Genomic DNA, 27,812 nt, shown 5'->3' on the forward strand with positions numbered 1-27,812 from the left:
CGTCTCCACACTGACACTTGGATTAGTTGACCGCAGTCAAGGAAGACTTGAACACCGAACATGTCTCATCCGGTAGGGGGATTTCAAAATAAAACGCCACTCATGCGTATTTGGGAGGAAAAGGCTGAACTTTGCTCTTCCTTTGTTCCCTTGATTAGGCCTTCTTTATGCTCAGCACTCGGAGTTGCATTTGATGTATGGCTTGTGCTATATAAATAAAGTTTCACTGACTGATTGATTGATTGATTGATTGATTTGTGATTTTGTAAAATACGGAAGTTTGTTAAAATTAATTTTGCAACTTTTTTTTTTAGTAAAAATGGAGCAAAACTAAAGAAACCAATAAATGAAGAGTGTGTTGCTGACAAAAAAATAATAAGTTTATCTCAACTTTTTTTTTGTTGTAGTTCTCTGCCATAGTTGTATCACCGTGAGTCTTTAAGTGCTATACACGCACTCCATATCTTTCTATCTATATATATATATATATATATATATATATTTTTTTTTTTTTTTTTTAAATAGATAAACACGATCGAGAAGAACGTTTTGTATTTTATTTTGGAAGTAAGATAAGTGAACATCCGTTTGCTCTCGGTGTGCAGTGTCTGACTTGATGGAGCTGAATTTCATCTCAGCGCTTCCTCGTTGGAAATGCTACACGGGGGCTCCATCTACAGGCTGCGGGGCTGACCTGGCACCACCACACATCTGGAACCTGGACCTGAGAATGTGAGCACCCACCCACCCCCACAACCCCACCGAACCACATTTCCGTAAACGCGAGGTCCACCACAGACTGGGGGGGGGGGGGGGTTGTTGATGTGATCCACACCAATGCTGTAAAGTCAGAAAGAAGAAAGAGAGAAACTGATTGATTGTCTTACTGCAAGAATTAAAAAGAGAACAACCACTTTCAGACTGTAATTGAACCCATTTTGTGTGACTTCAATACCCAGAAACCAAACCACACTGTCACTTTCCTCCAACCCCCCTCTTGTTTCTGCTGCAGGTTCAGTGATTGTGAGTTTCTGGGGTTTGTATTTTACTTTGCCACTGAGACTTTCCGCCAGTGGAAATAAGGAAACCACAAATATCACTTTGACAAGTGTTTCCTTCATCATCATCATCATCATCGCTCAAACTGTCTCCTTATCTCATGCTTCGCTGGCATCTGAAAACATCTTGTCGCTATCGGAGCATTCATTTGAGCCTTCCGCATTTTTTTCTGCCTGCTCATGCATGTTTGCTTAGTTTGTTATGGACCTAACTCGGGCCTCAGCGCATCACCTGAGCACGAAGCTTTGGTCACATTATAGCATGAGGTTAAGATGGTCCTTGAAGATCCTGGAAAAAAAAATCTCGTGAAGTTCAATTGGCACCTTTTCCTCTTAGTACAAAACAGCAAAGGTACGGTACTCTTAACTGCTAAAACGTTATACGATGCCAGTTGGTATGCAGTGCTATATTGCGGGAATTAGTATGTAGTCTGAATTTGGGACACATCACTCGTCAACAGCGGTGGAAGAAGTACTCAGATCCTAAAAGTGCCCACACAGCAGTGTAAAAAAAGGCCTCCATTACAAGTCAAAGTCCTGCATCCCAAAGTTTACGTCAGCACAAGTACTGGCGCATTGTCAGCAAAATGTACTTAAGTAAGTATCAGAAGTGATTATTTGAACTACTTGATACACAGTTTACACAAGTGGTCCCCAATCTAGATGTCGGGCCCGCCCCCCCTCCGGGGGGGTTGGTCACAGTATAAATCTGAGGGGTCACAAGATGATCAATGCTTTTCCTCTGATCTTTACTTTTTGTGAAATACTGAATTGTAACTGTCAGGTAAATGTAGTGAAGTTAAAAAAAAAGTACAAGTATCTCAAACAGTATTTAAAGCTACAGGAGGCAATATTAGTGAATTATAATTTTGGTTGAAATAACTAATTTTGACCACTGCATGTCACTAACAATATTTAATTGAAGGGCTCCTTTTAAAAGAAAATATGTCTGTGAGGACCCGCCCCCCTTTGTATTTAGTCTTTTAAAAAAACTGGACCAGGTCTGAACCAAACAGCCAATCAGGGGTTAGCTTCGCACGTAACTGGCCAATCGCATCAACTCTGTGCTCCGCCTTCTGGATTGTGGAGTGTGAATCCGAACGGTTGGAGGAGAGGAATCAAAACACAGACACCCTGGGATTGGTTGATCGATTCAGACCTGGTTCAATTTTTTAAAAGACTAAACACAAAGGGGGGCGGGGTGCTCACAGACACACATTTTTTTTTAAAGGAGCGACATGCGACGGTCAAAATTTGTTACTTCAACTGAAATTATTATTCAATAATATTGCCTCCTGTAGCTTTAAGTACAGCACTTGAGTACATGCTGCTGTTCAAAGATGGTCTCCTCTTCCGTCCTTTCCTCCTGGGTAATGACCTTTGACCCCCTCACTGACCTGGCCGGCCTGGTGTCACAGCTGCTGGCAACTGAACTGACGCCGTCTCCAGCAGCCATTTGTCGAACTGCTGTGTCAAGAAGGTCAAGAATGAACGTTTCACGCTCATCACTTGAATCTGAGCGAGCTGAGAATGCACACACTCAGATGGACGACCCTGAAGGCAACACACCTGCTTCCCGAGGGGGCACGTAACTGTAATGCGTTCGGTCTGACGTTGCAAGGGGGCTCGTGGCTAATCAGAGTAATTAGGTTTCTAAAACTGCGTTCATTTTTTGATGCCCTTTGGCAAACGTACTGAATCATATTAATGAAGAACAAACCTCTTAAAAAGTGCAAATTAACCCACAAGGAGTCCAAAGTCTCCCCGGTACAGAACCAGTTCACAAATATCACCAGAGGCCTGACCAGGTGGTTCACCTTGCACACCACCTGTTAACTGGATCCCCATTAATCCCCATTTAGCCTATAATCTGATCTAATCCACCAGTGAGGCAGGCAGGGGTGTGTAAAACAAAGCGTGGGCTGCTTCTTGTCCAGTGTGTGTGTATGTGTGTGTGTGTTCACCATCGGCACCATCATTAGTTCCCTAACACTGGGTGGCGAGCGAGACGGAGATCATCGCCTCAGTATTTTCACTGAGGCGCGACTGAGAGAGCGGCCGCATGCCTATCTGCATCACCACTATCGCCATGACGACGGGCTATTTATACAGCAGGGCTGAGAGTGAGTCCAGAGCATCGGCTTCTGCTGCCCTCTGCTTCCCTCTAGCGACGAGACACTGTCACAGCCCTTGCCTCCTGTTTAGTTACCACAAGGGGGGGCGGGGGGGGGGGGGGGGGGGGGGGGGTGTCTCCCGGTCCGATGGATCAGGGTATTCACCAAATGAGGAAACGTAGACTTCAGGGATCACCTCCGGTCAAGGTTGAGTCCCAGGTCCCTCCCAATATGACAGATGTTCGAGTTAGAACGGATTCTGGAGTCTCCCCCAAGGATGCTTGGTGTCTCCAGACCAGGGCTGGACTATAAACCGGGACCCTAGGGCTTCACGGCTCCCAAAGGCCCCCCCCACACACACATTCATTGTTTTTGGGTTGGTTTTGATGAATTAATTGCACGCGTGTTAAGAAATATGCATACATATACATTATTACCTGTCGTATCTACTGTGCCAGAATATTATGGGGGGGGGGGGGGGGGGGTTATTTCGGCATAATTCTTATTTCTGAGTTTATTTACATTTACATGTTCATATTCTAGTTTATATTTACAATATAGTCATACATAGAGTGTATCCTTCAAAAGAAGATTTATTTACTTTTATTTGTTTTAAAAGGCTGGCTATAAAACACCCATGTGTGTAAAGACGCGCTGACCTTGGATCTGTGTAAAAACATCATCTTGTTTCATGATTAAATGTTCTGTGCCATTGTACCGGGGGAAGTGTTCAGTCTGTATGTACAACGATGACACGAACATGCATTATATTTTATTAAATAACAATATATATCGTGGGACGCTACTTTGCCTATGAACTGCTGTCAATAAATGAAACTGTTGCCAAGGACAGTAGGAGTCTAAAGGGACAGATTTGTCAAGGAATGCTGCTGGGTTGCGTTATGGTGCACCCACAGGAAGAGGGCGCTGTTCGTCCATTTTTATGGGGGGGAAACCGAAGCTCTTCTGCGCTTCTGTCCATGGCAGGCGATGAGAGGAACCTGGAGGAACCTGGTGTCAACGTGTTGTTGCTGTTCCTGAGTAAAGACAAGGACAAACCACGACTCTGACACGCTTACAGCCACTGAAATGTCCCCACAGACGTCGCCTGAATCTGTGGACAACCGCAGAGACGCCGCGGTCCGCAGCTGCACCAGCAGGGAGCCCTTTGGAATGGCCGGTGATTCAGTCTTACAGCACCACACAGTGTTGTTGTGCTGCTAATGACTTTATTAATGGTTAATAAACCGTTTGCTAATGTTGAGCTTGGCCTCATTCTGGACCGTGGAAATTTGCAGTTCAGCAAACATCACAAAACATCGGCAAACATTTGTCCACTTTTTCTTCTTTATTGAAACACGCTAAAGCTTCATTCCTAAGCCCTGAGTTTGTGTTTCGCGATGTAAAGTCTACGTGGTAAGTAGGAAATGGGCTGAAACATGTAAAAGCACTGCAGGGAAATATATTGATAATATAAAAAAATTCAAAAAGAAAAAAAAAAGGTTTATCTGCAAAAAAAATCTCATTCTCATCAAGTGATTTTTGTCTTTAATGGGGTCCCTAAAGTCTTACAGTGCAGCAACCTGAATTATCTTTTTTTTTTTTTTTGTGGCACTCACTTGATCTCCACTGGAAACGGCCTGAAATACTCTCACTTCTCTGGAAGAAGAAAAAAACATTTTTTTAATAAACAAATTTAGATTACTTTAAAGGGGACCTATTATGCTCATTTCCTGTTTTATAATTTCTATCTTTTTCAAAGCCCACTTTCATCTGATTGGCTGTTCACATTCCGGAAGTCCTCGGAAGAATTTCCAAAGGCAAACTGTAAAGCTAACGTTACAAAGCAACATAAACATCTGGTCTTTGCCTGGAGCGGAGATACCATATAAGGACATCCGTGCTTCTCTGACATCAGATAGACACGGCGGTTGAAAAAAACTGAAACGGTGCGTTCAGAGCAGTCTGAAGCCTGAGCTTTTGGCTCACAGGGATCACTTTTACATACGTTTAACCTCATTATTTGGCAACTTTGGTAACATTTAGTATGAATATCCGACATAGGAAATAAGGAAAAAGCATAATAGGTCCTCTTTAAAATAAACATAATGTATTTTAAGCATTGCATGTCATACACACATATATGACCCTCAGCCTCAGCATATCATCCTGACTTACATTGCAAACAATCCCTCACACGTTGGAGCACATATTTACCTCATGATTTTCCATCCAACACAAAAGGACAACAGTATTCACAGTGGGGATGAGTGGCACCTTGGCAACATAAACCTGCCCTCCTTCACGGCCCCCCAAGGGTTCACAGTGTCATTTAAACACGCTGTGGAATCAGAGATTCATATTGTAACATACAGCGGTACATTTTTCCCCTCACTTATGCGTTGGCGTGAGCTGCAGACAGCATGTGGAGTCGATACAAAGAGGACGCTCTGACCCTCCCATCTGGCGGTGGTGGGAGGGGAACGGCGAGGGAGGTCAACACGAAGACCCGGGAGGCTAGAGGGGAGCAAGCTTTTTTTTTTACTGCTGCAGTGAAACCCCTCTCGCACATACTGGAGTTATATAACACACACAGTGTTTTACATATGGCTTTTTGAAGGCCAATAACGACACCAATATAGATGTTTCCCCCCCACACCCCCCACAGTCAGGAACCTGATATTAGCTCTACAATAGTGGACTGAAGCTGCTGCTAACCTCCGTGCCATATATATACTGTATTTCTGTACATTTCCTCCCCAAAATGCTTTCTTTACAGCTTTTGTCCCCCACATACGGTGAAAAGTAGAAGATATGGTTACCAGTATTGTATTCATATACAAATGACCAATAATTTAAAGTGATATTTAGTTCTGCTACATTTCTGGACTGGGGTCTCATTTTCATACTCTTGGCCAGTATCCCGATACGACTGCGCCGTAAACAACAGTTTAGGTCAGGCCATCTTCGGATTATCTTCCACACAAGTTTTGGCCAACCTGAGCCGAGCCCTGACCTGTCTGTTCGTCTGAGCGCTCGCGTTCGACGCTGCTGCGCTCCAAGATAATACCCGGTGATAGCACTTGGTGAGCATCAATGTTGGCGTTGGGAATGACAGAAACGAACGACGAGAAAACTATGAGAAAGCCTCTGTAGCTTTTTGTTGCCGTCATTGGAAAAACCACCAGTTTTTGGTGAGTTCAGATCACTTGATGAATAGCCAAATGTTGTGGCTCCCAACCTGGGGGTCCTGACCCCCATCAGGTGTAATTTAAGTGTTATTTTTTTTATAAAACCAGGCTGCTGGGACTATTAAAACGTATGTATGATAGTGAAACTAAAAGAAAATCATAATACGGACGCAGAATTGTGTTCCTATTTAGGTTCATTGTACAGTTCATTGTTGTGTGCTGTTATTGTTTATTTATGCAATGAATATAATGAAATATACATAAAGATATTTCAAAAGAAGTCAGCTACTTTTCTTACCTTTTTTGTAATGGTATGTGGGCGGGGGGGTCGTCAGTGTGTATACAACGGTAAAATAGGGCTGGGAACCACTGGCTTCGATGGTAACAAGCCGACGGTACGTTAAGACCAGCTCAGCATCCCTGTGAATTCCGTCCACATTGGACGTATGCCGCTCCTCATGGTTTACCTCCACCTAACGCTGGTGCGGCCTGAATGAGGCGAGTGGGATTAAGTAAGGGATTGGATGTCGGGGGCCGTAGACGGGCTTTGTCAGTCCGGAGTCATTTATTATCAGTGACTCCAACCTTTCTTCCAACCTTAACCAAGTGCTGCGCAAGTTGTTTAACGTTCCCGGTACTTTAACCATAGTTTATTTGCTATGACCACATTCTTTCCTTAACCTCAACCATGCGAAAGCAGAAAGTGAGAATTCTTTAAATGTTTTTTTTTACGTCCAATGTAAAAGCATTGGACATGACAAGGATTTTGAAGAATCCCTAAATATCTACCTGGCACTAGGGCTGGGTGTAGACACACAATTGCAATTGAAACCGCAGTCCAGCATTGTCCAACCTTCCATTGCCTCCGATTTCCCTCACACACCCTGGCATGTGACAGGTGCAGAGTTTTAACGTCTTGCAGATGAAATGTATCCAGTGCTTTTTCCCCCCCATTACTGGCAGCGAAGAGGAGGGAGGAGGTTTACAGAGGACTGGGTTTCTGCCAGTGCTGTGAACAGCTGAGTGGTCTGGCGTGACGCCACATGGGAGGAATCAGGAGATTTTTCTCTTATCCTGCCTGACCTCCCTGCACTTACAGTAAGGCTCTTTGGAGGGCTGCCATGTCATTTCCCCTCCTTCTTTTCCTCTTACTTTTGTATTTCCCATCCCACCCTCTCCTTATACTCTGAAATGACTAATATTCTGAGACTTAGAGAATAATCCTTCACAACTTGGCCATCATTTCTATAAGTCATAGTAAATCTGTAGTCGCTCAATTTCAGGCGACATACAGGCGGCCCTACTTAGCAAAACGTAGGTCCTATTTTCTTAGATCTAGGAACATAAATGGTAAATGGTCTCGCGCTTTTCGACCTTCGCGGTTCCTTCTTTAACGTTTCTTTCGTTCCTGTAATACTTTTTCTACAGCTTCATTCTTGAACCTTTTTTATTTTTGCATGCCTCGTAAAAGCACTTCGTAAACTCAGATTCTAGATAACCCGCTGTGTAAACAAACCTGATTATAATTGCCACTCAAAAATTGCACGTCCGGATGGTGTGTGTATTGTTCTTTTTCCTGCACGGGTCAGCCTTGAGCCATGCGCGCGCCTCGCGCGTGATGCTTTAATTGCAGCGTATTGAACAAGCTCGACAGTTTACACGTCGACCAACCACCGCGGTTTGACCCGCGGTTTGAACCAGGTTGAGGAGGAGGTGAAGGTCCAGCTGTGGTACGTCATCTCCAACTGGATCTGACACACGGGGGCCTCCACGTCTCCCCTGGGCAGACGTGCTGAGGTGAGGAGGTGGGGGGGGCAGTCTTCTACTTAACCTCCAAAGCTCACCGATGAACACAAATCCCTTTTTTTAATTCCACAGTCAAAGACAAATGTAAAAACATGGTTTTAGAGGAAGTAACGTGCTGGGACTATTTCTTGAGCGTTATCCATCCGCCCCTGCACTTGCAGTGCAGTGCCTCCAACCATGGATACAGTCTGTGAGAACAGGCTTTGGTTGTGGTCTTTGCGCAAGCACGATGGTACCAAACCTGGCAACCCCACTGTGATGACAAAACTGCAGTCACTGCACCCAGCTGGGTACCAGGGTGCCCAACACCTCATTTGGATCACATAGTGAATGAATTGAATCAAAGTAATAGAGCGAAACGGCACGTTTGGACGTTGAGCGCGAGAGAAGCCACTCAGCAGGTGGCGCATGACCTCATGCTTCCGCTCGCGTGCTCATCGTGTAAGCGTTAATCAAACAGGAATGCAATTGTGTGTATTTGAATGAGGGCCACACATTACGTCATCAGTCAATTAGTGAAGGAAATACTGCTCCCTCCTCTCTCAATGTGGGGAAACTGTCCTGAGTCAGATCACTGCGGTCTAAAATGGTCAAAAATATGTGTTATTTCCCAGTGGTCGTGTGAGAGTGAAAAGGTCCCACAGTTCGGTTCATCAACGCAAAACCAACTCATTAACGGAATCATTGTTGAAACTTCCCATAACACAGGTTTAACAATTGGAACATTTTATTTAAAGGCCCCATACTCTGCTCATTTCCAGCTCTATATCTTTATTCTGGGACTCCACTAGAGCAGCTTTGCATGATTCACAGTTTAAAAAAAGTCTTTATGTATCTCCTCCTGGCCCTTTCTGCAGCCCCTCAGTTCCCCCCTCTGTCTGAAACAAGCCGTTTGAGACAAACTGAACAACCTCCAAAAACCTGAAGAGTAGTTCCTGAGCAGAGCGCTCCAATAACTCAGACAGACTGAGCGGATGGAGGAGCGTCCCTGTACTTGGTGGGTGGTGCTGTGATTGGAGCAGATGACCTGCAGGGGGGGCGTGGCTGAGGGCAGTGACTGTATAGTTGTGACATCACAAACTTACATGAGTCCTGACAGCTCGCTTAAAGGCACAGTGTCTGAATACAGGCTGTGTAATCCTGCTAAGACCTGCTTTATAATCAAACAAGACATGGAGATCTCACCTTCTACAATATGGGACCTTTGGGGCTGCACTGGTGAGTGTTTCTATATATGACAATGGATCAAATGACAACGTGGAACATGAGAGGGGTCGCCCATAGTGAGAATTATCACCAACTCTGCAGTTTCCCTCAGTGCTACAGAGCCTTTTAGCAATCTTTTAGCATAGTGGAGCATTTAGCAGCAGCTAAGGACTTAGTGGACACCTAAAGCAAATCTAATTAAAGCAGAGCAAATATTGGACTTAATTCATCAGGCGACACAAACATGACTCCAAATGAAGGCCGACGTTGCTCCATGACTGCTGGATGCACAGTGTGGGTAATTGTCGATAATATGTCCACGTTGGGTATGTTCCACTTCCCTAAAATGCCAAAAAAAAAAAAACTAAAGCAGGCCTTGACTGGAAATCATAATCCATAAATAATAGGGCACCATTGGAGGTAACAGACTTGTCTCAACAGGACGGACAGACTTAACGGGCCTCTGCTTTGTATTTGACCTCATGCACCAACCGGGTGCCAGATTTAGGTCTGGATATATGCTGCATTTTCCTGTAACTTCATGTCAAACATGGGGTGTCTTTCAATATATATATATATATATGTTAAATAAAAGCACTGTGACATTGGCCACTGTGTTTCCAGTTTTGAGAAAGTCAATTACCTCAGGTGTCTAATAAGGGGGAGATACAGGACTTCCTTGCAACACAGCTGGTGCACCGACAAAAACCCCAGCAGGTTCGGACTTGAGCAAAAAACCCGCGGAGGGAAGAGAAAGAGAGGATGAAGAGAGCGTGGAAAAAAGATAAAATAAATGACATTACAGGAATAATGACGGGGATTAATAGAAAAAGGAAACAGTCTGAATGGCTGACAAGGGAAAAGGAGGAGAGAGGATGAACGCAGGCAAGTACTCAACAAGAATAATAAAAGGAAGAGGAACAGATATTAAGATATTGAGGGAGTGGTGCCGGGGGAGCACACAAAAATGGGGGCCATATGTGGAAAAACTGGATGAAGTGGGAGTGCTGGACCTGTGCTGAAGGCCCCATTGTGCATGGGTGAAGTTGCTCATTCCAGGAAATCCCCCCGGTCCGGAGGGAGACTGTCCATCAAGCTAATTCACTGTTCTGTCTTCTGTCGCATGCGTCACAAAATCCTTCTCACGGGCTTCAAGACACGTCAAAGTGGCTCCAACTGTAACTGGATGTGTAATTATGACAGGACGGCATGCATTTCCCAGCGTGGTCAACTTACTACTTGCACGCGGGCATGCGTCAGCTTCCAACAGGAAAACGGAACGCATCATCATCATTTGCAGACTCTCGTGTCAGACCACTTCCTAGGGCAGGTCTTCCTACGACGTCACCGTCGGACATGACGGTGGCCGTTTCTCATGCTCGTACAGCCCGCTTCAAACTCTCAACTACCTCTCAGGATTGGAATGTCGCACTTTTGCCAAGTTGCTGGAAAAGCACAACAGCCCTGCAGCGTGTAATGCTCTTGAGTGCATGCATTGCAAGCGTTAAATGTGTTTTGGCATTTTGGGAGGCGCTCAGAGGGTATTTCATGGAATTCAGCATTAATTCTGATTCTGTTGGGCAACAGCTGCTTGATATTTGTCTCGTCCCTCGTCACTCGACTTTGGGAGAGACGCTTTAGAGCCCGAGCCCCAGCTGAGTCACGGCGCTTCACACGTAACTCTTGGCAGCGAGGCGGTCGGCTCTTTCCAGCTGGCTGCACTTAATTCAGCTAATTTTCACCTTGATCGTGCAGGGAACCTGGAGTGCATGTTTCACACGGCGCCACAGCTGAAGGACAGCCAACACAGCCCAGCAAAATCGCCCCGCCGCACTTCACTCTGATCAAAGCTGCTTCGCTCTGCCATCCATCAGGTTTACTTTCTCATATCATTCCCAATGAGCACTAATGGGCACTCACTCACTGTGAGGCGGCAGGATGAGGGAGTTTGATGTATTGCCTTACAGCTCAGTCACAGGGGGAAAAAAATACCCCCTTTTCCCATAAGAGGGATGCTAATGCCCATAACTGAAAGCAAATGTGAATTCCCAGAGAATCCAGGGTTTAAGTGTTCCTGTGGCCCATGGGAGAGGAAATTCAGGACGACGCAACGAAATAAGAATCTGATCTCCAATCATTCTCAGCTGTAGCTCATGATATACGGAGGGCATCCCTTCAGTTTTACGGTCGAGAGCTAAGCCAAGCTTAGCCAGGTAAATTCCAGTTCCCATGGGCACAATCTGGTCTGTATACACAAATCAACGTGAAGGAGCTGAGGAGAACCAGTACAGTACAGGAGAACCTCTCCTGCTTTGGATTTACAGAGGTTAAGGATCGAGAGAGCCATCCTCACATCAGCGTGAGCTGTTAACACAAATGCCGCAGTGGAAGTTGAGTCAGTGCCTGAGCGGTCTGAGGTCATACCTTGGCTCTGAAGTATGGTGCAGAGGCAGGGGGATCCAAGTTAGCGTGGATGGGAGGGATGCGCAGTGCAGCCGGGCTCTCTTTCCAGAGGAAAGCCCCCTCTCTCCGGAGCTCCTGCCTTCATGTGTTTTTGGAAACCATTTCAAGCTCTTGGATTGTACCAGAGCCACATTGCATTGTTCGCACAATAGCTGCGTGGCTAGCTCATTAACAAAACAAACAGACAAGCTCGGGAAGAGAACAAGAACAATACAGAACATGTTCCATTTACAGGCGACTATAAATGTTGAGTACAGTGCATTAAAAGTCATGTCGTGTCATTAAAATAGCCCATTGGACTGCAAAGTACACAAAAACCATCTACAGCTAGCAAAAACTCATTTTGCATTTCGCATCTCAAGTCAGTCATCAACATTTTGAGCTCCGGGAGCGTTTACATGGGTGCCGAGCAAGCAGCGCATATGAAAAATATGGTTTTACAGATTACGTAGGTCATGTTCACCCCATGTATGTAGTTCCATGTCTCTTTTCTCCTTATTTGCAACGCCTCGAACAGCACACTGCGACTGACGAGGCAGGCACTTTTTAAGGACCGCAAGAAAGCAATTCAGTCTTTTATCACCGGTCAGATCCCACTTCACTGTATTTTCCACGCATAAATGTACTTAGTGTTCCGCGTGTCAGCTCCTAAATATGAAAGAGATGTTAAAACGTTTCCAGTTATAAGAGTACTTATTGTCTTCAGAATCAAGGAGATCTGGCTGTAATAAAATGCAAGCCAGACAGAACTTGAAAGATTGCAGGAGACAAAGAGCTTTGTGTCTGGGGCTTTTATTTTGTTGGTTTGTCTTACATTCAGGTTGGCCTGGTGCCAGACCAGACATCATCTGAAAGAGGGAACGTTATTCTAAAGTTCAGACAGACTGTGCTTATAAAACCAAACGTACTCGTCAACTCACACGTCACATAAATCCTACATCTGTTTCCACAATACTGTGTATCGCTGCAATCGACAACATAATAGAACTATGTCTCACTGTATTTCTCTGTCACCAACATTTCTGGCAACGGTCTAGGAAGATTTACTTTCTACTCTAAGTGAAACATGAATCTACAGAACAATCCAAAAGGTGACAACAGTTCCAAGCATGCAAAACAATCTAGAAAAATAAAGATTCTTTAAATGCCCCGAACAGTAACATGAGGTCTTAGTTGTGTCTGGGCATGACAGTAGTGTTTGAACAAGTGGATCTTTTTCGTAATATTTGAGGCATTTCAAAAGGTCCATCTGCATTGGTTTTCATACAGTATATACTGGAGTCAAGTTAAAACTAACTGGAGTTAGAATGTCTGACGGAGGACAATCCTGAAACAAGAAGTGTCAATCCCTGAGAAAAGGCAACCAAAGTCTTTCACAAATGGGGTAGGCTACTCTTCTACCTTCCTTTTCAGCTTTCTGTTCTTTGATTTCTTTTTCCATCTTCTTTTTCCAAGATGGTTGGTGAACAAGTTATTGTGTCTCTCATCCTCCTCTTGCTCCTCCCTCTCGTCTTTGTACCAGGGTCCCCACACGCCCCCATTGTACTGAGGGTTAGAGCGCAGGTCTTTAGCCGGGTAGCGTACCGGCACTGCAGTCTTGTTGTAGTGCGCTAGCCGCATTAGCATCTTCTTCACTATGTGAGGGTAGCGCTGAGACAGGTCCACTCTCTCGAAGGGGTCGGCTGTGATGTTGAACAGCCAGATGGACTTACCCCGGTCCCAACGGACTCGCTCATTATGCCAGCGATTGGTTAACCGCTGGTTGGAGAAAGTCTGTGGGGGCACCCAGTCGCTGTAGCCGGGGACACCTGTCAGGAGCTTCCAGTGGCCCACCCGAAGTGCAGCCCGAATCGCTGTGTTCCATAACCCGTACCCGGCCTTCCATGAACCATTCTTGGCTTTGATGTAAATTGGGTCAATGTTATGAAGAATGTCCTGGCGAGGAGATGGGCGGCCTTCACTGATAGCCTCCCAGACATCGTACCCATCCAGATTTAGATCTTCGTCCAAAGTCCCTTCACCCAGGGTCACCAGTGTGGGGAACCAGTCAGTGATGTGAACCAAAGATCGACATTTTGTCCCTTTGTTTACCAACAGGGGACTGTGAACAAAGCCCACTGCCCTAATCCCCCCTTCCCAGTAGGTGGCTTTACTCCCCCTTAAGGGCCAGTTGCTTCCACCTGCTAATGGCTGGCCCCCATTATCTGAGGAGTACACTATAACTGTGTTGTCATAATAACCATAGCGTTTTAGCGCTAACGTGAGGTTGTGGATAGCTTCGTCCAGGCAGGACACCATGGCAGCATATTTACGACGATGCAAGTTCGGAATGCCCTTGTAGCGCTCGAGGTAGCGGGCAGGAACCTGCAGCGGGGAATGAACCGCCTGATAGGCTAAGTAGAGAAACAAGGGTTGTCTACGAGGGTTGTGATTGGCTAAAATGTTGATAGCCTTTCGAGTAAACATCACGGTCGAGTACAAGCCTCGGTCCTGTTCCCATGCTGCCTCTTCCCCTTCATACAGATCATAGCCACACATACCGGGCCCTTCACATTTATAGTGACTGTAGTAGTCCCCACTTCCTAGCAGGGAGCCAAAGAACGTGTCGAAGCCACGCTGGGTGGGCAGGCAGCCACGCTTGTAGAAGCCCAGGTGCCACTTGCCCACCATGTGGGTGGAGTAGCCCGCTTGCTTGAGCTTCTGGGGCAGGGTGACATTTTCCAAGGGCAGGCAGTTGGGCTGGGTAGCTCGGATGATCGAGTGCTGAAGGCCTGTGTGGATCTGATACCTACAAGATAAAAACACATAACATCCCGTCAGAGACATTAACCGTTTTAAAGAAAAATGTAACTTTGTTGAAATCAGAATCAGAATCAGAAATACTTTATTGATCCCCAGGGGTAAATTATACAGTACCAGTGCTCCCATTCAAGAGTATAAAGTAGCATAAATTTAGAAATGAGACTATGTACAAAAATAAGATATAAAAAATAACAAATAAAAAAATATACACATTTACAACATTTAAGTGAAAAACAAAAGTAAAAATATATACAATAACAATGTATATGTATGCATATATATATGTATATAGATGTATTGCACTCTATATATGTATTGCACTCAAGGAAAGTAGGAAATGCCAGAAATTCTTGTATTCTTTGTTTGAAACATTTATGCTATTGAGCGAATTTGCTGTAACGGATTGAAGCACCAAGCCATGATGACTCAGTCATCCATGACATTACAGCTGGTATGGTATTACGCCTTTACTTTCCTTTCTGCCATTAATTACATTCATGACTTGGCTATGTTTCCGAAAACGCTGAAACGCCTCTATATTCTTAGCTCAATCTGTCAAGGGTTGCACAATTACCTCGCAAACTGGTCCAGATAGGATAATCAGGCCCTGGTGCATGAGTTTATTTATACAATGCTCACATGCTACTGTATGACATTTCAATAAAATAATCTAATCACTGAAAATGCTGCCGATATAAGTTTATTAAACTAAAGACTAGACCCCCCCCCCCCCCCCCCCCGAACAAAGGACTCCTCTCACGGACCATTTGAAGGCAATCAGTTGTCCAGTCACAGAGAGAATCTTTGTGTTGGAATTTACACACTGATACATTATTCAGTCCAATCTAAATTACAATGGACCCAGTCCAAAGCAAACACATTTGAGCTGACAGGAGAGTACTAAGTGCAGTTTAATGTTCAACTGACGTCTAACATTTCAGTGAAAGGAGGGGGCACAGAGCAAAAACAGAAGACCTGTCACTCAAGAGCAGACGGGAAACAGAGTTGGGACCTGGAGCTAATGATGCTGTGGCAGCCATCTCGGCAGCAAGCTAACACAGCACTATTGGTGAGTGAAGTATTGAGGAATTTGTCATATTAAAACAATTTTTTCTGATTCCTTTCACTGCACATCTAAACGCTCAAGTGCTTTTGGCAGTAAAGGAAGGATTAAGTCAGTCCAGAATTTGGGATAATTTACTCGACTTTTGGAACCACTTAGCACTAAGTGACAATATTTCAGTGTATCCGCTGAATAATAATGCTGATAATAATTGTTGACGAGTTCCAACTCAGAGCAAACACTCTCCACCCACCAGAGTTTCAAGGCTCTCCCATTCCCACACCACCACATCATCAATTACTCAACGATTACAAATGTCACCAATGACCGGCTTCGGGAGAAACATATACAAAGTATATATAAAAAACAACACCTTCATTACAGTGTTATATATTGTAAAAACATTACTTAATGCCTCTTTAACTAAAGCGATTGCTTACTGGTTACTGAGCAGGGCTGGGTATCGAACATCAATGCTTCTTGTGTACCGACTAAAATGTTCTTGTGGCATCGAGTATTGACAAGAGTCAAGAATTAAGCAGCAAAAAATTGCTGTACTGAAATGGCAAAGATTTGTTTGCACGGTAAAGGTACTGAAGCACTATTGGCATAAGTATCGGCACTAGAGGTCTTCACGCATCCACTTGGTCACTTGTAACTGAGACCCGACCAGGAGCTCGAGTTGGGCCGGGCCAAAATGACATCAAAGGGAATCGTTTGGGAAAGTATGCCAATTGGCTTTTCTGTCAGTAGCTAAGTGAGAACATCGATACCGAGGTCCGTTAGCTGACACTGGAGGTGTAAAAAGGATGATTTGTGGTTATGCGCTGTGCTACCTCTTGGCCACTTTATGCACCGATTAAAAAAACTGTTAATTACTGACTTTAGTGGTGCTGGCAGGCGGATTTTGTTACCTTCAAATAAGCCAGGCTGGCTGTTTCCAGTCTTTAAACTAAGCTAAGCTGACCGGGAAAGAATGTGAATACGCGTATTCTTCAAAAATGTTGTCCTTTCTGTCTATTTGGGTCCTGGGTAGGGTCCTGTTCTGTCCTGGTCTGTGCGTCAATACGATTAATCCCATGGGGATCCAAGCGGAGTCGCTATCAGCTTTAATGCTGGTTTAATGTGATGCGTTTAGACAAGGCGGTGCAGGGAAAATGATGTTTGCTGCTCTTTTGGAGCGCGGATGCTCAGTAATTGGTGGCTCATCACGCGGCTGCCAGCGTTGGTGTTCTGTCTACTTGGGTCAACCGCATTTTGGGTAGGTCTTCCACAGGTTTTGGATCCATTTTCCATCAGGTAAACATTTTTGGACCTGTGAAGACCTCTAATTGGCCCTTTTCAACGAATATCCAGCCCTAGTACTGAGTAGACTACTTGCTGCAACTTTGAATGAAATCAATTAAAACTGTGGCTGACTCTGTTCTTGGCCCACAGCGAGGCAACCCAGCTGGGACTTGAGCTCTGACTTCATTTCTGTCTGACTCCCCACTCCCGTCTGCTTTGAGTGAAAGCAACACACCCAGGAGACAAGGAACTGATGCTGCCAGATGCCTCTTCCCCGTCTTCCCCCTTTTGACCCTCCCTCAAACCTCCTCCTGAGGTTAGCGGTGCACAGTCAAGCTGTCACCAGAGAAAGGGAGCGAAAATAAGTGTCTGGTTTTAGGCTTCCAGAGAGGAGGATTCAGCTGGAGGAGAACCAGAAGGTGGTCAAGCCTTGCAATCCTCCATTGCCCCCTGAGAGTGCCCAAGTCCCTCAGGGGTTATACCACCGTGTGGTGTGAGCAATGTTCCATACATAGCAATAAACTCAATGATTTACAACTCAAAGCCTACTCAACAAAAACAATACAGTGAACACTACACATATCCCCATTAAATCACAGACTCCAACTGCCCTGCATGTAGCACAGCTGGCTAGGCCATCAGCTTGTATTTCAGCAACTTCATAGATGCTTCTGTTTCAGTTTTCTTCTTTTGATATTTTAGGTAGTGACAATTCACGGCAACACCCCTGACTTTAGTGTCACCATCTAAAAACTGAACTCTGCTCATTTTTTTCATTGAATTTCTGGAGCACTCTGGTGATTTAATTGGTTTCCCTCCAGAGCAATTCACCTCAACCGGCTAACACAGCACTAGTCTGTCAGGAGGATACTGCGATTACTGTGATGTTGGTCTACATGTGTCTCCTACGTATAAAAACAGTGACTGTCACTGACATGAACCTATGGGGCCAGATGTGCATATGATCAATTTCCCACATAAAAATAGACATTACGGCAATGTGGGCAGCTGACACATACTTCAGGCTAGCTTGTGGCGGTTTTCTGAAACAAGCCATGGGTGGTACTTTTGGATGGATTGCCATGCCATTTGCTACAAACATTCACGGTGCCCAGAGGATGAATCCTACTGGCTTTGGTGATTCCTTGACTCTTCCTCTTTCCGTCACAACAACATTTGTCTAGAGAAAGAGCTCGTAGTACCCTATTACCCCACTGGAGCACTGCGCTCCCAGAATGCAGGGTTACTTGTGGTTCCTAGAGTCTCCAAAAGTAGAACGACAGCCAGAACCTTCAGCTATCAAGCTCCTCTCCTGTGGAATCGGCTCCCAGTTTGGGTCCAGGAGGCAGACACACTCTCTACTTTTAAGAGTAGGCTTAAAACTTTGCTTTTTGATAACGCTTATAGTTAAGGGCTGGCTAAGGTGTGCCTTGGACCAGCCCCAAGTTATGCTGCTATAGACCTAGACTGCCGGGGGACTTCCCATGATGCACTGAGCCTTCCTCCACTCCCTCTCCATCTTTACACATTCATGTCCCACCAATGCATCTTACTAACTTCATATCTTCCCCGGAGTTTCTTTGTGCTTTCCCATGGATTGTGGGCTCCCACTGCAACAATTATTATTTGTAATATTTCTATTATTATAATCATTATTATTATAGTTATTATCACTAATGTTGCTGTGCATCTCTGTCTGTCTGTGTCCTTCTCTTTCTCAGGTTGTAGCTAAGTGCTTGCTCATGGTGGGAACTGTTGGGTCTCCGTAAATAACACTGGGGAACACAATTTTTGTTGAGTTAGGTCTGACAGCTGTTTTTAACTAATTTTTGGGTGCGGAATCCAAAACTGATCTCAGTTTTTCTCTATCACGTCAAGTTTTTGAACTATAGGATCCCCGTTTTCTTAAAAAATATGAAAAATACTGTACTTAACAGATATGTGTGTGATAGTACTGACCTATTGGGAGCTGTACACACCTCTCACCGCACTGTCTCAATTGTGACTGCACAATCAAGTTGCCACGTAGCTGTAGATGAGTCCAATCGTAATCAGCTGGCAAGTCTTACTACAGCTAATCAGTGGAATTTTGCTTATCTGGAGGGTAAGCTGTGGAGAAAAAACTTGACGTGCTAGAAAAAAACTGACTGCACTTTTGGAATCAGCATGCCAATTTTAGTTTTATCAGCATAAAAATCTAACTCAACAGAAATTTCTTTTCAAATTGTTCCCCAGTGTAATATTATAAAGTACGGCCTAGACCTGCGCTATATGTAAAGTGTCATGAGATAACTTTAGTTTGTGATTTTGCGCTATATAAATAAAATTTAATTGAAAAAAATTTGTGGTTTTCGGTGAAATATCTCATTTACTGGATAAATTGCCATGAAATGTGGTAAACACATCCCCTCAGCAGAAACTATAATAACTTTGACGGTCCTCTGACATTTAATCTAGCGCCATCATCAGGTCAAAATTTTAATCAAGGCGACGGTAAACATATCAAACATTGCCCCTGCTAAACGTCAGCATGCAAGCATTGTTACTGGGAGAATTTTAGCACGCTTATGTTAGCACGTAGCGCAGAGCAGCCCCACAGAGCCGCTAGCGTGGCTGTAGACGTGAGGTGCTTGCAGACGGCGAGCGGTTGCTGGTCGCAACGAAATGGTTTGCAATATGTCACAATCGGTGTCATAAAAATCATAATTGTTTACTGTCCCAGACCGGATAATCAGACTTTGAAGCCAATGTTGCTCCAATACTGTTTATCTTCATTGATCCATCTGTTTTCATTTCTTTCCCGTTCTTTTCATTTTTATAATTTTATCATGAAGCACTCTGTACTCTTTGTACTGCACTCTATGCGAGTGCTATCTTTCATACATTTGACGTTGATGATGATGACGATGATTGAACACTACCAATGGTTGTGCACAAGTGTGGTGAATTCATGAGACTATGGGTCTTATAAATAACCACAACCCAGAGGACGACCTGCTCTACCCACTCTGCCTTGCGTGCGACAGTGCTAACCACTGCACCACCATGCCGCCCCCGGACTGTGCCTGTGCAGGACATAGTGTCACATCTTAGCCCTTACCACCTCCACAAACAAATGTCCTGGGGCAAACCCTGACCACTGACCCACCTGGTCGCCAGCGCGTTTCAATTCCAGCTGCAGTGGGCGGAGAGACGCTCTGGACAAACATGTTTTAATGGAGATGTTTGTTCTCTGGGGAGAATCATCATGTGCTAAAGTGCAAAATGCCATCTGGGTTTGATGCCTCCAAAACTTTTGGAAATCAAGTTAGGAAATTGAAATGCTTACGACTTGGCAACAATGATTCCCACGGATTTCAAAGCTGGTTCCCAGGACCTTTAAAATGTTTAACTCCTCAAGATAATAATACGGCACTATTCCGAATTCGATACCTCTATTCATTGCAAGTCTTTGAGGTCAGGCCAGTGAATTCAAAATGAGACCACACCGGCCCCGGTGGGAGCCAAGAGAGTGTCTTGGTTTCATATGGCGATGAGACGGATTTCTTGTCACTTGGTGGTCCACGCAGGGGGAGCTCTGAAACCCAACTACAACCATGCACACTGGGGGATAGAGGAGGCATTGTTGGTCTGTCATTAGGCGACTCATTAGATTTGAATGCAATGAACTAAGAAAGGGATGGGAATGAAGGGAAGAAGTAACGGCAACATGTGTTTCTGGGTAAAAAAACAACAAGAAGTCCATCAAGCCTGGCATGGGAATGTGTTTCTTAAGACAAAAAAAAGATATAAAGAAGCTTGTTTACTCCATTATTTTGTTGAAGAAAATCCACATAATATATAATCAACTCAATGAAATGAGTACTTGTAAAATCTTGTTCTCTGTAATCTCTCCAGACTTTCCACAAACACAGTACATTGGGAATTTAGCCTTGTTACCAGACCATAAATGTCTAGAAAATTGCTTTTGGATGTAACACGCTCCATTATCTTCAATCTCCTTTTGTGTTCATTCCATTTATACAAGGATCATTTTTCCACTTCTGCCCTTCACTTCATTTATTTTTATTGGTCAAGCACTTTTGCATCCATGCCAAAGAGAGCAACGGGACTCAGGGAAAAGGGTCTCGTTGAACCTGAAGTGAAAAGAATGGATGGTACGACCAAGAAGGGGAAAAGAACAGACCACATACGTGCGCAGATGTATTGAGACATGCATGTGTGTGCGTTTAAGATTCAACCCCTCAAGAGCCCAAAGCCCTGCTTCTACAACTCCTGCAGGTTTGGTGGTGTTCACATACCAAAAGGTTACAGCCGTGTAATGAGAATGTCATGCTAAGTGCAGCCTGTGATCCCTCCACAAATCAGTCAAACCAGCCCGAGGGTCTTGACGGAGAACGGCACAAGGTGGAGGCGCTTTCAAGACTTTCAAAGTATCCCTGTGTGTTTTTCTCTTTGACATACGAGGGGGTTCACAAGGGAACGAGGTCTTGACTTTGCAGGTTTTGGGGCACCTGAAGGACAGTTCAAGGTCTTTAGTGTTTATGAGGCCTTAAAATAATGACTGCAGCAACTACTGCTCACCGGAGATCTTCCCTCCTTCCCTCCACAAGTCCAATGTGAGTGATTTATAGGTCCTTTAAAATTCCAAGAAGGGCATAAATAGGCAGCCACAGCACAGGGGCCAAAGCTCAGGGGTCATGTATCTCTGCATCCTTTATCAAGCATGGGCTCATGCCGTGTCCAGGCAGGGAAATACTTCTAGCAGACAGCTGCTCAATTCCTGTGCTTATCACGCCAAAAGGGTGCTGTTGCAGTCCTGGGGTAAAAAGCAGAGTTATGATCTTAAACGCTGCTATAATCACGCTATCTCTCTGGTTTATTTACACAACCGCTGAGCCACAAGGCCAACAAATCACACACGCCATTAAATTCAAATCACAGAGCGCCGGCAATCGCTGAGGTCCCATAAGACAAGTGCATTGGCCACTTCTCCAGCCACTGCTGCCCAGGCTGGGGCCTTCTCTTGTACTCCTGCTCCACGTCCTCCCCACATATGGTTCAAATAAGCCGCCTCAACTCAGCGCTCTGCATTTAATCAAAGTCAGCCCCGGAGCAGTTCGTCTCACTTAGCTCTTCCTTTCGGCAGGCGCTTCATTTCTTGCAAGTTTCGCTCCTTCCTTATGTTCTCTATTTTAGTTTAGGGTTACTCTTACAGGTAATGACGGTTCTTCTTTTTCCAAGACTTCCTCTTCAACAAATCCAAACCCCGACTCCTCCAGAAACCTTGCTTATCTGTCACCCCAAACGTTTACTTACTCAGTTCGTCATTGTGCAACCCAGAGTTTGCAGGACAGAGCGGCGTGGGGTGAGGAAGGGAAGCGAAACAGTGACAGATCACTGAAACAACAAGAAAAGGGTGACTGAGGGGGCTAAGACGAGTTTGAGATAAGTGTGGACAGATGGGAAAGTGTGTGAATAAGTAAGAGACCGAATTCTAGCGAGTGAAAAAGAGCTGCTTTGAGCAAATAAACGACCCCACTCTCTCTTGGTGGTTCAGACCAGATTCAAATCCAGTGGGCTATAATATGAGAGCACAGTGTTCAAAGACGAGAGAAGAGCTTTTTGGATTGAAGCCTTGCTTGAGGCCAGCTCCTCTTTGCCCTGGGACAGAGAGCCATCTTCATCTTTTGTTTGTTGATGGACGGGAGCTCATTCAGCGATGTAAAAGACTGTCTTAAAATCAGGTTTGTCTTGGCTTGACATGAGTGACTGCAGCTTAAACACCTGTGGCCAATGGAAAAGGTGGTGGTGGGGGTGGGGGGGGGTGACTATGGAGACAAGATTAAGATCTGTACAGTACAGATACCCTTGAAATGTAAATGGAAACCAGCTATAATTTGCTGGTATTTACTGCAATCTTTCCCCCCGGGTGTGTAGCTGACCAAGGGTCAAGACAATATGTCCAAAAGGTTAGAGATTCAGCTATTGATACAAGAGCTGGTGTGTTTATGATGTATGGAACACGGCAGGAAGTCTACATGCTGGATTTGTCTGGACAGGTAAGTCGACACGGCTCTCAAGCTCTGGAACATTAATCTTGGACGCTCCAGAAGCGTTACAAAGGATTTTCGGAAATACTGGCTCACCGTGTCATGTACACATTCCTCGAAAATGTCTGGCATTTTTTCAGTTTTAGGGGCTGCCCAGTGGAGCAACCTCTGCCCTCGCCTTTGGCAGTCCACCTCTCTTGATCGGTAAAGACCAGTGGGAACTTGAAGAAAAGCTCTGACTTTAAGCCTCTAATCTCATCAGCGCAGCTTAAAGGAAACCAGACAGGTTGAATTTTTTTCTGATGCTGTGAGTTTCCCAGGGGGCGGACAGTGTTGAAAAATCTTTCCTCAAGGTCCTGTTACTGGAAGGTTAAAGTGCTTGCCTGCGGTTCCAACAACAGCTGTACACAACTGCTTCTATAAATCTTGTCCTTAAAGTCCTTATAGTCTTCTTTCTCCTGGTTTTTGGTAACCTTATCAATTCATAAAAAGGTCATAGCTTAACAAGTTTCCAAAAACTAAAGGAACTCTAGCCATTTTAATATGGACCCTATTCTCCCATATGGTTTACTTCTTGCCAACTTACTAAGGGCTGTACAATATGTCTTTCTGCTGCTTGCCAGGGTGGGCAGTCAACGCTCGTCAACCTCCCACAAATCAACTGCCACAACATTCAAAACAGGCCCTATTCAAATGACATGTGGGTCAAAATTTGAGCATCCACACCAGCCCATTAAGTATTAGTTTGGTGATTTGCAGGTCAAAAGATGCCTTGACTAAAACCATGTTTGCTGCTTCAAAAGCATTTAAATCACTATATTCCAAAGTGAAACTAGAAATTGCAATGATCAATGGTTGTCAGGATAAATCTAAAGGGGGGGGGGGGGGGGGTCACAAGATGATTAACAAGATAGGAAATAAAAAAAATAAACATTCTGTTACACTAACAGTTTATTTAACCTTGCTGTAAAGTGTCACAAGGTCCAAAGGTTAGGAACTACTGTGCTCCACATCTAACAAGTTTCACGTTTCGACCAATGTGAACTTGTTTTTAACCAAAAGACGTCTTGGACATGCAAATCACCAAAATCATTACTGAGAGACTGTTGGTCCTGGTTCCACAACCGCGTATCCATACTCATCTGCAAGAAAACCACAGAATTAGGGCAAACAATATCAAGTAGTAACGGTTTCTTTGTGATAGACTGGTGACCTTGGTCTCCTTGTGAAAGTTTGACGCAACAGCTTTTAACTTTTACGATCACTTTCAAATGTAGTAATCTAGAAGAGTGTGATCTGTAGGTAACAGGCTGCAGGCACGGGGGCCTGCATCTCTAAAAATAAGGTTGTAGTGACTACGGGTTCATATTCAACCTGTTGTAAACACTATATAGTCACTATAGGATCCTGTGTTTATACTAGTGCAGTGTAGTCTCGTATAGCCGGACCTATCTCCACACCTTGGAGAAAGGTTTGGCTCTTTCAGACTTGTTTTGTTTTGAACATTTGCATTTCGGGAGAGGAGCCCTGGCATTAAAATGGTTAAATCCCAAAGAAACATGGACTTTGTGTGATTGCACAACTTTTACCACTAAAAAAGACAAACATTGGTGTCCTAGAGGCAAAGCCCTACCTATACTTTAGCTCCGTAGGAGCTCCTGTGACCCGCTAAAACCACAGACGATCCAAATCTTTGTCAAAATGCTACCTAGCTCGGAGGTGGTCATGGGGATGTTGTCATTTCACGTAGCGACGGGGCACTTTGAAAACGCGCAGATAACCGAAGGGGAGGAGAATGGCTACCGAAAGAGTCGCCAGATTTATCCCAGCAGACTACATCTGGTGAGTCCGACTAGACGGGATGTAAAAGCCAGGTTGAACAACCCACGTTGGCCCAATCCCGCAAACTGTAGTTTCCACTGCACACTTTTTGGAGGATTTCTCCAAAAATACTAAATAGTTTATTGGAGTGATAATGTGCAGGTTGTATCATTTGGACTCGGGGGGTCCCTTGAGTATATTCAGCGAATGATCCATAGCAAAGACCTTCAGCAAGCATAGAAAATTCGATTACAGTGGGCAGCTGGGTTCTGATACAGGTGGTTGCCATGGTAGCCACTTTCAACAGCCTGTGGAAAAAAAACTGAATCGGGCTCTTATGAAGCGTCTGATATTTGCCTTGACAAGTCTGCGCGAGTGTGCCAGAAAGACTTTGTTCTCAGAGCTTCGGCGGGCGTCCAGCCGACACTGACAGCTGATGTTCCGACGTTGCACTCAAACCCAGCCTCCCCTGCAACATTTCCACATGGATGTCAGCATGAGCCCTTCGCTCCAGTCAGGTCGGAGCAGCTTGTAGAGAGGTGGCTGCACTTTTCTCGCTATTTTCTCGGACCGCCCTGCCTCCTCCTTTTTTTTTTAGCTAAAGGAGCGGAACAGATGGCGGAGGAGGTGGCGGAGGAGAAGCCCCGCAGGAGCTGCGTGCACAAAGAGGAAAACTGCTGGACTGTGAGCAAACTACAAGGCCGGACCACCACTGACCATCAGCGGACGTAAAACCAGTTGTTAATGGGATTGTGGATGCTCAAATTCCCATTTTATCAAAGCCCTTTAAAGGTCCTCTGATCTACGCTGGCTTGAAAGCCGAGGGAGATTTGATTCACTGATGAAGATCATGGTAAGATCAAAAGCTCCAGTACAGCTACTGCATGACCTGACCCCCCATATGAACTGCTGTTTCCAAGGTGAAGAATGAACTTTGACATCAACCTAAAGGTTGTTTTTTTTTTAAGCGATATAATCTCCTGAAGATCCTCCCGGCTGCGAGCAAAAAACACTAAATGCCGACTTCAGACAAGCCCCCTCCGACTGCGGCCCATTTTGGACACTGCGAGGGGAAAGCTGGCGCTTCATCACAACGTGGATCTTGGTTATGACAACACTGTGCCCACCAAAAGCAGTTTTAGCCAGATAATCTAAACCTGTGGTTCCCAACCTGGGGGTCCTCACCAAAGCTCCTTCTTGATTTTAAGGGTGTACAAATTTTTCTACATATACATGCATTCAATTAATACCTGGGAGGACGACAACAACATTTAAGGATTATTTTCGACGTTTATATCTTTACTTGTTTGTTATAAAGCCCGGCTGCTTGGACTATTAAAACGTAGGTATGATAGTGAAATTAAAGGAGAATCATAATACGGACACAGAATCGCGTTTCTAATGACAAAATCGTCCGATGCATTGCAATATCCACAGGATAGTCTATTGATAATTTTATACAAATTGCTAGTTTTACACAAACTTCCTTGTAGCTATTAAGTTCGCTATTTAGGGCCATTGCATAGTTAACTGCTCTGTGCGCTGTTATTATTAGTATTAGTATTTCAAAAGAAGTAGGCTGTATATGGGTTGGGGGCGGGGGGGGGGCATCAGTGGATATACCATGGCAAAACAGGGGTCCCTTGAGGAAAGAGGTCGGGAACCACTGACTAAACTACTTTATTTTTGGCCCCCCCAAGTGATTGACAATGTCAGCATATCCACTAGCATTGACAGACAGACAAACGGAACCCAGTAGTTGGGGGCTTCCATTCAGGCTGCATAGAAGTGAGTGCAGGGACACAACAATTATCTGTGCCCACTTATCCTTTGCAAGTGTGTGGAGCCCCGCCCGGCTCACATTATTGCCAGACATTATTCAGTGAGCTCATCATTGTGTTCTTTGTTTCATCTCTATAATGTTGTAAAAGTAGAAGCTTTAAAAAGGGTTTTGTGGGTTTTACCCCCATCTGACCATCCGACACATAAATAACATATATGCAAGGTATTAATGCCAGCTGATGATCACACATGAGGTGGAAGACAACCTGTAGGCTTACTCTTCCAGCTGTCTTTGGGGTCCAAGATCTGGACTTACCCCTTTGCAAGATATTCTACCCAGTGAAGTCCATAAAAGATGGGCAGTTAGAGGACCAGAGGTGGGGGACTAGTGCACTGTACCTGCCGGTCATGAGCTGGCTCCTGGACGGGCTGCAGAGCGGCTGCACGTAATAATTCTCCAGTTTGACTCCCTGCGCCGCGAGCCGGTCCAGGGTCGGGGTTTTGATCTCGGAGCCGTGGTACCCAACGTCCCGGAAGCCCTGATCATCCACCAGGATAAAAACGATGTGCGGCTGGGAGCTCGCCTTGTCGAACTCGTTGCCCCGGTTGCGCGGCTCGGCGTCCCAGTGTTCCCACGACAACTGAACGCTCCACGTCCGCGAGACGATGAAGCCGAGGAACAAGCCCACCGGGACCCACAAGACCAGCATGTCTCAGCCGGACTCGCACCCCAGGACGCGGTTACTGCAGGCCGGTGGGACGGTGCGGGCGGGCCGTAACGTGTTGCACATGCTCGGGGGGAGCAGCGGCGCTCGGGAATCGGCTTCGCATAGCGGTCCGGTCCTTTTTAATTTTCTTTTCTTTTTTCCCCCCACCTCCAACCACCCGAGTTCCTCTTGACAGTTTGGCGGCTTGCTTGTGGGAACGACAACAGTGTCGGCGAGTCCACGTGGAAACCGAAAACACCTCCCGGGCAGCTCGCCGTGCCCACTTTTTTTACAACTCTGCTCGCGCGCGTGTCTGCACAGCCGCTGAGAAACGCACACCGCACCGCAGCCGGCCTCAACGCATCGCCCCGACGGCGCGGCTGTTGTCAAAAGTTCCGCAGAACCTCCAAAGTACCGAGAAGCGGTGAAGCAGCCGGGGCGGCGAGTGCACGGCGGACG

General features: G+C 45.2%; 1 protein-coding gene across 1 annotated transcript; it reads right to left on the minus strand.

Moving 5' to 3' along the window:
* Nucleotides 1–12,627: 12,627 nt before the first annotated feature.
* Nucleotides 12,628–27,356, minus strand: arsj (arylsulfatase family, member J). The gene is made up of 2 exons (XM_070929840.1): nt 27,046–27,356; nt 12,628–14,626 (listed from the first exon to the last, which is right to left on the minus strand). The coding sequence occupies exons 1-2, from the start codon at nt 27,354–27,356 to the stop codon at nt 13,228–13,230; spliced, it is 1,710 nt and encodes a 569-aa protein (XP_070785941.1). The 3' UTR covers nt 12,628–13,227.
* Nucleotides 27,357–27,812: the final 456 nt, after the last annotated feature.

This window comes from Enoplosus armatus, chromosome 23 (genome assembly GCF_043641665.1).
Source record: "Enoplosus armatus isolate fEnoArm2 chromosome 23, fEnoArm2.hap1, whole genome shotgun sequence".
In the NCBI taxonomy this organism is placed as follows: domain Eukaryota; kingdom Metazoa; phylum Chordata; class Actinopteri; order Centrarchiformes; family Enoplosidae; genus Enoplosus; species Enoplosus armatus.

Bases quoted from the DNA above. Each gene is read 5' to 3' on its own strand.
- arsj (XM_070929840.1), bottom strand. From the start codon at position 27,356: ATGCTGGTCTTGTGGGTCCCGGTGGGCTTGTTCCTCGGCTTCATCGTC. The intron at 14,627-27,045 runs GTACAGTGCACT...TTTATCTTGTAG, and splicing joins AGCCAGCTCATGACCGGCAG to GTATCAGATCCACACAGGCC.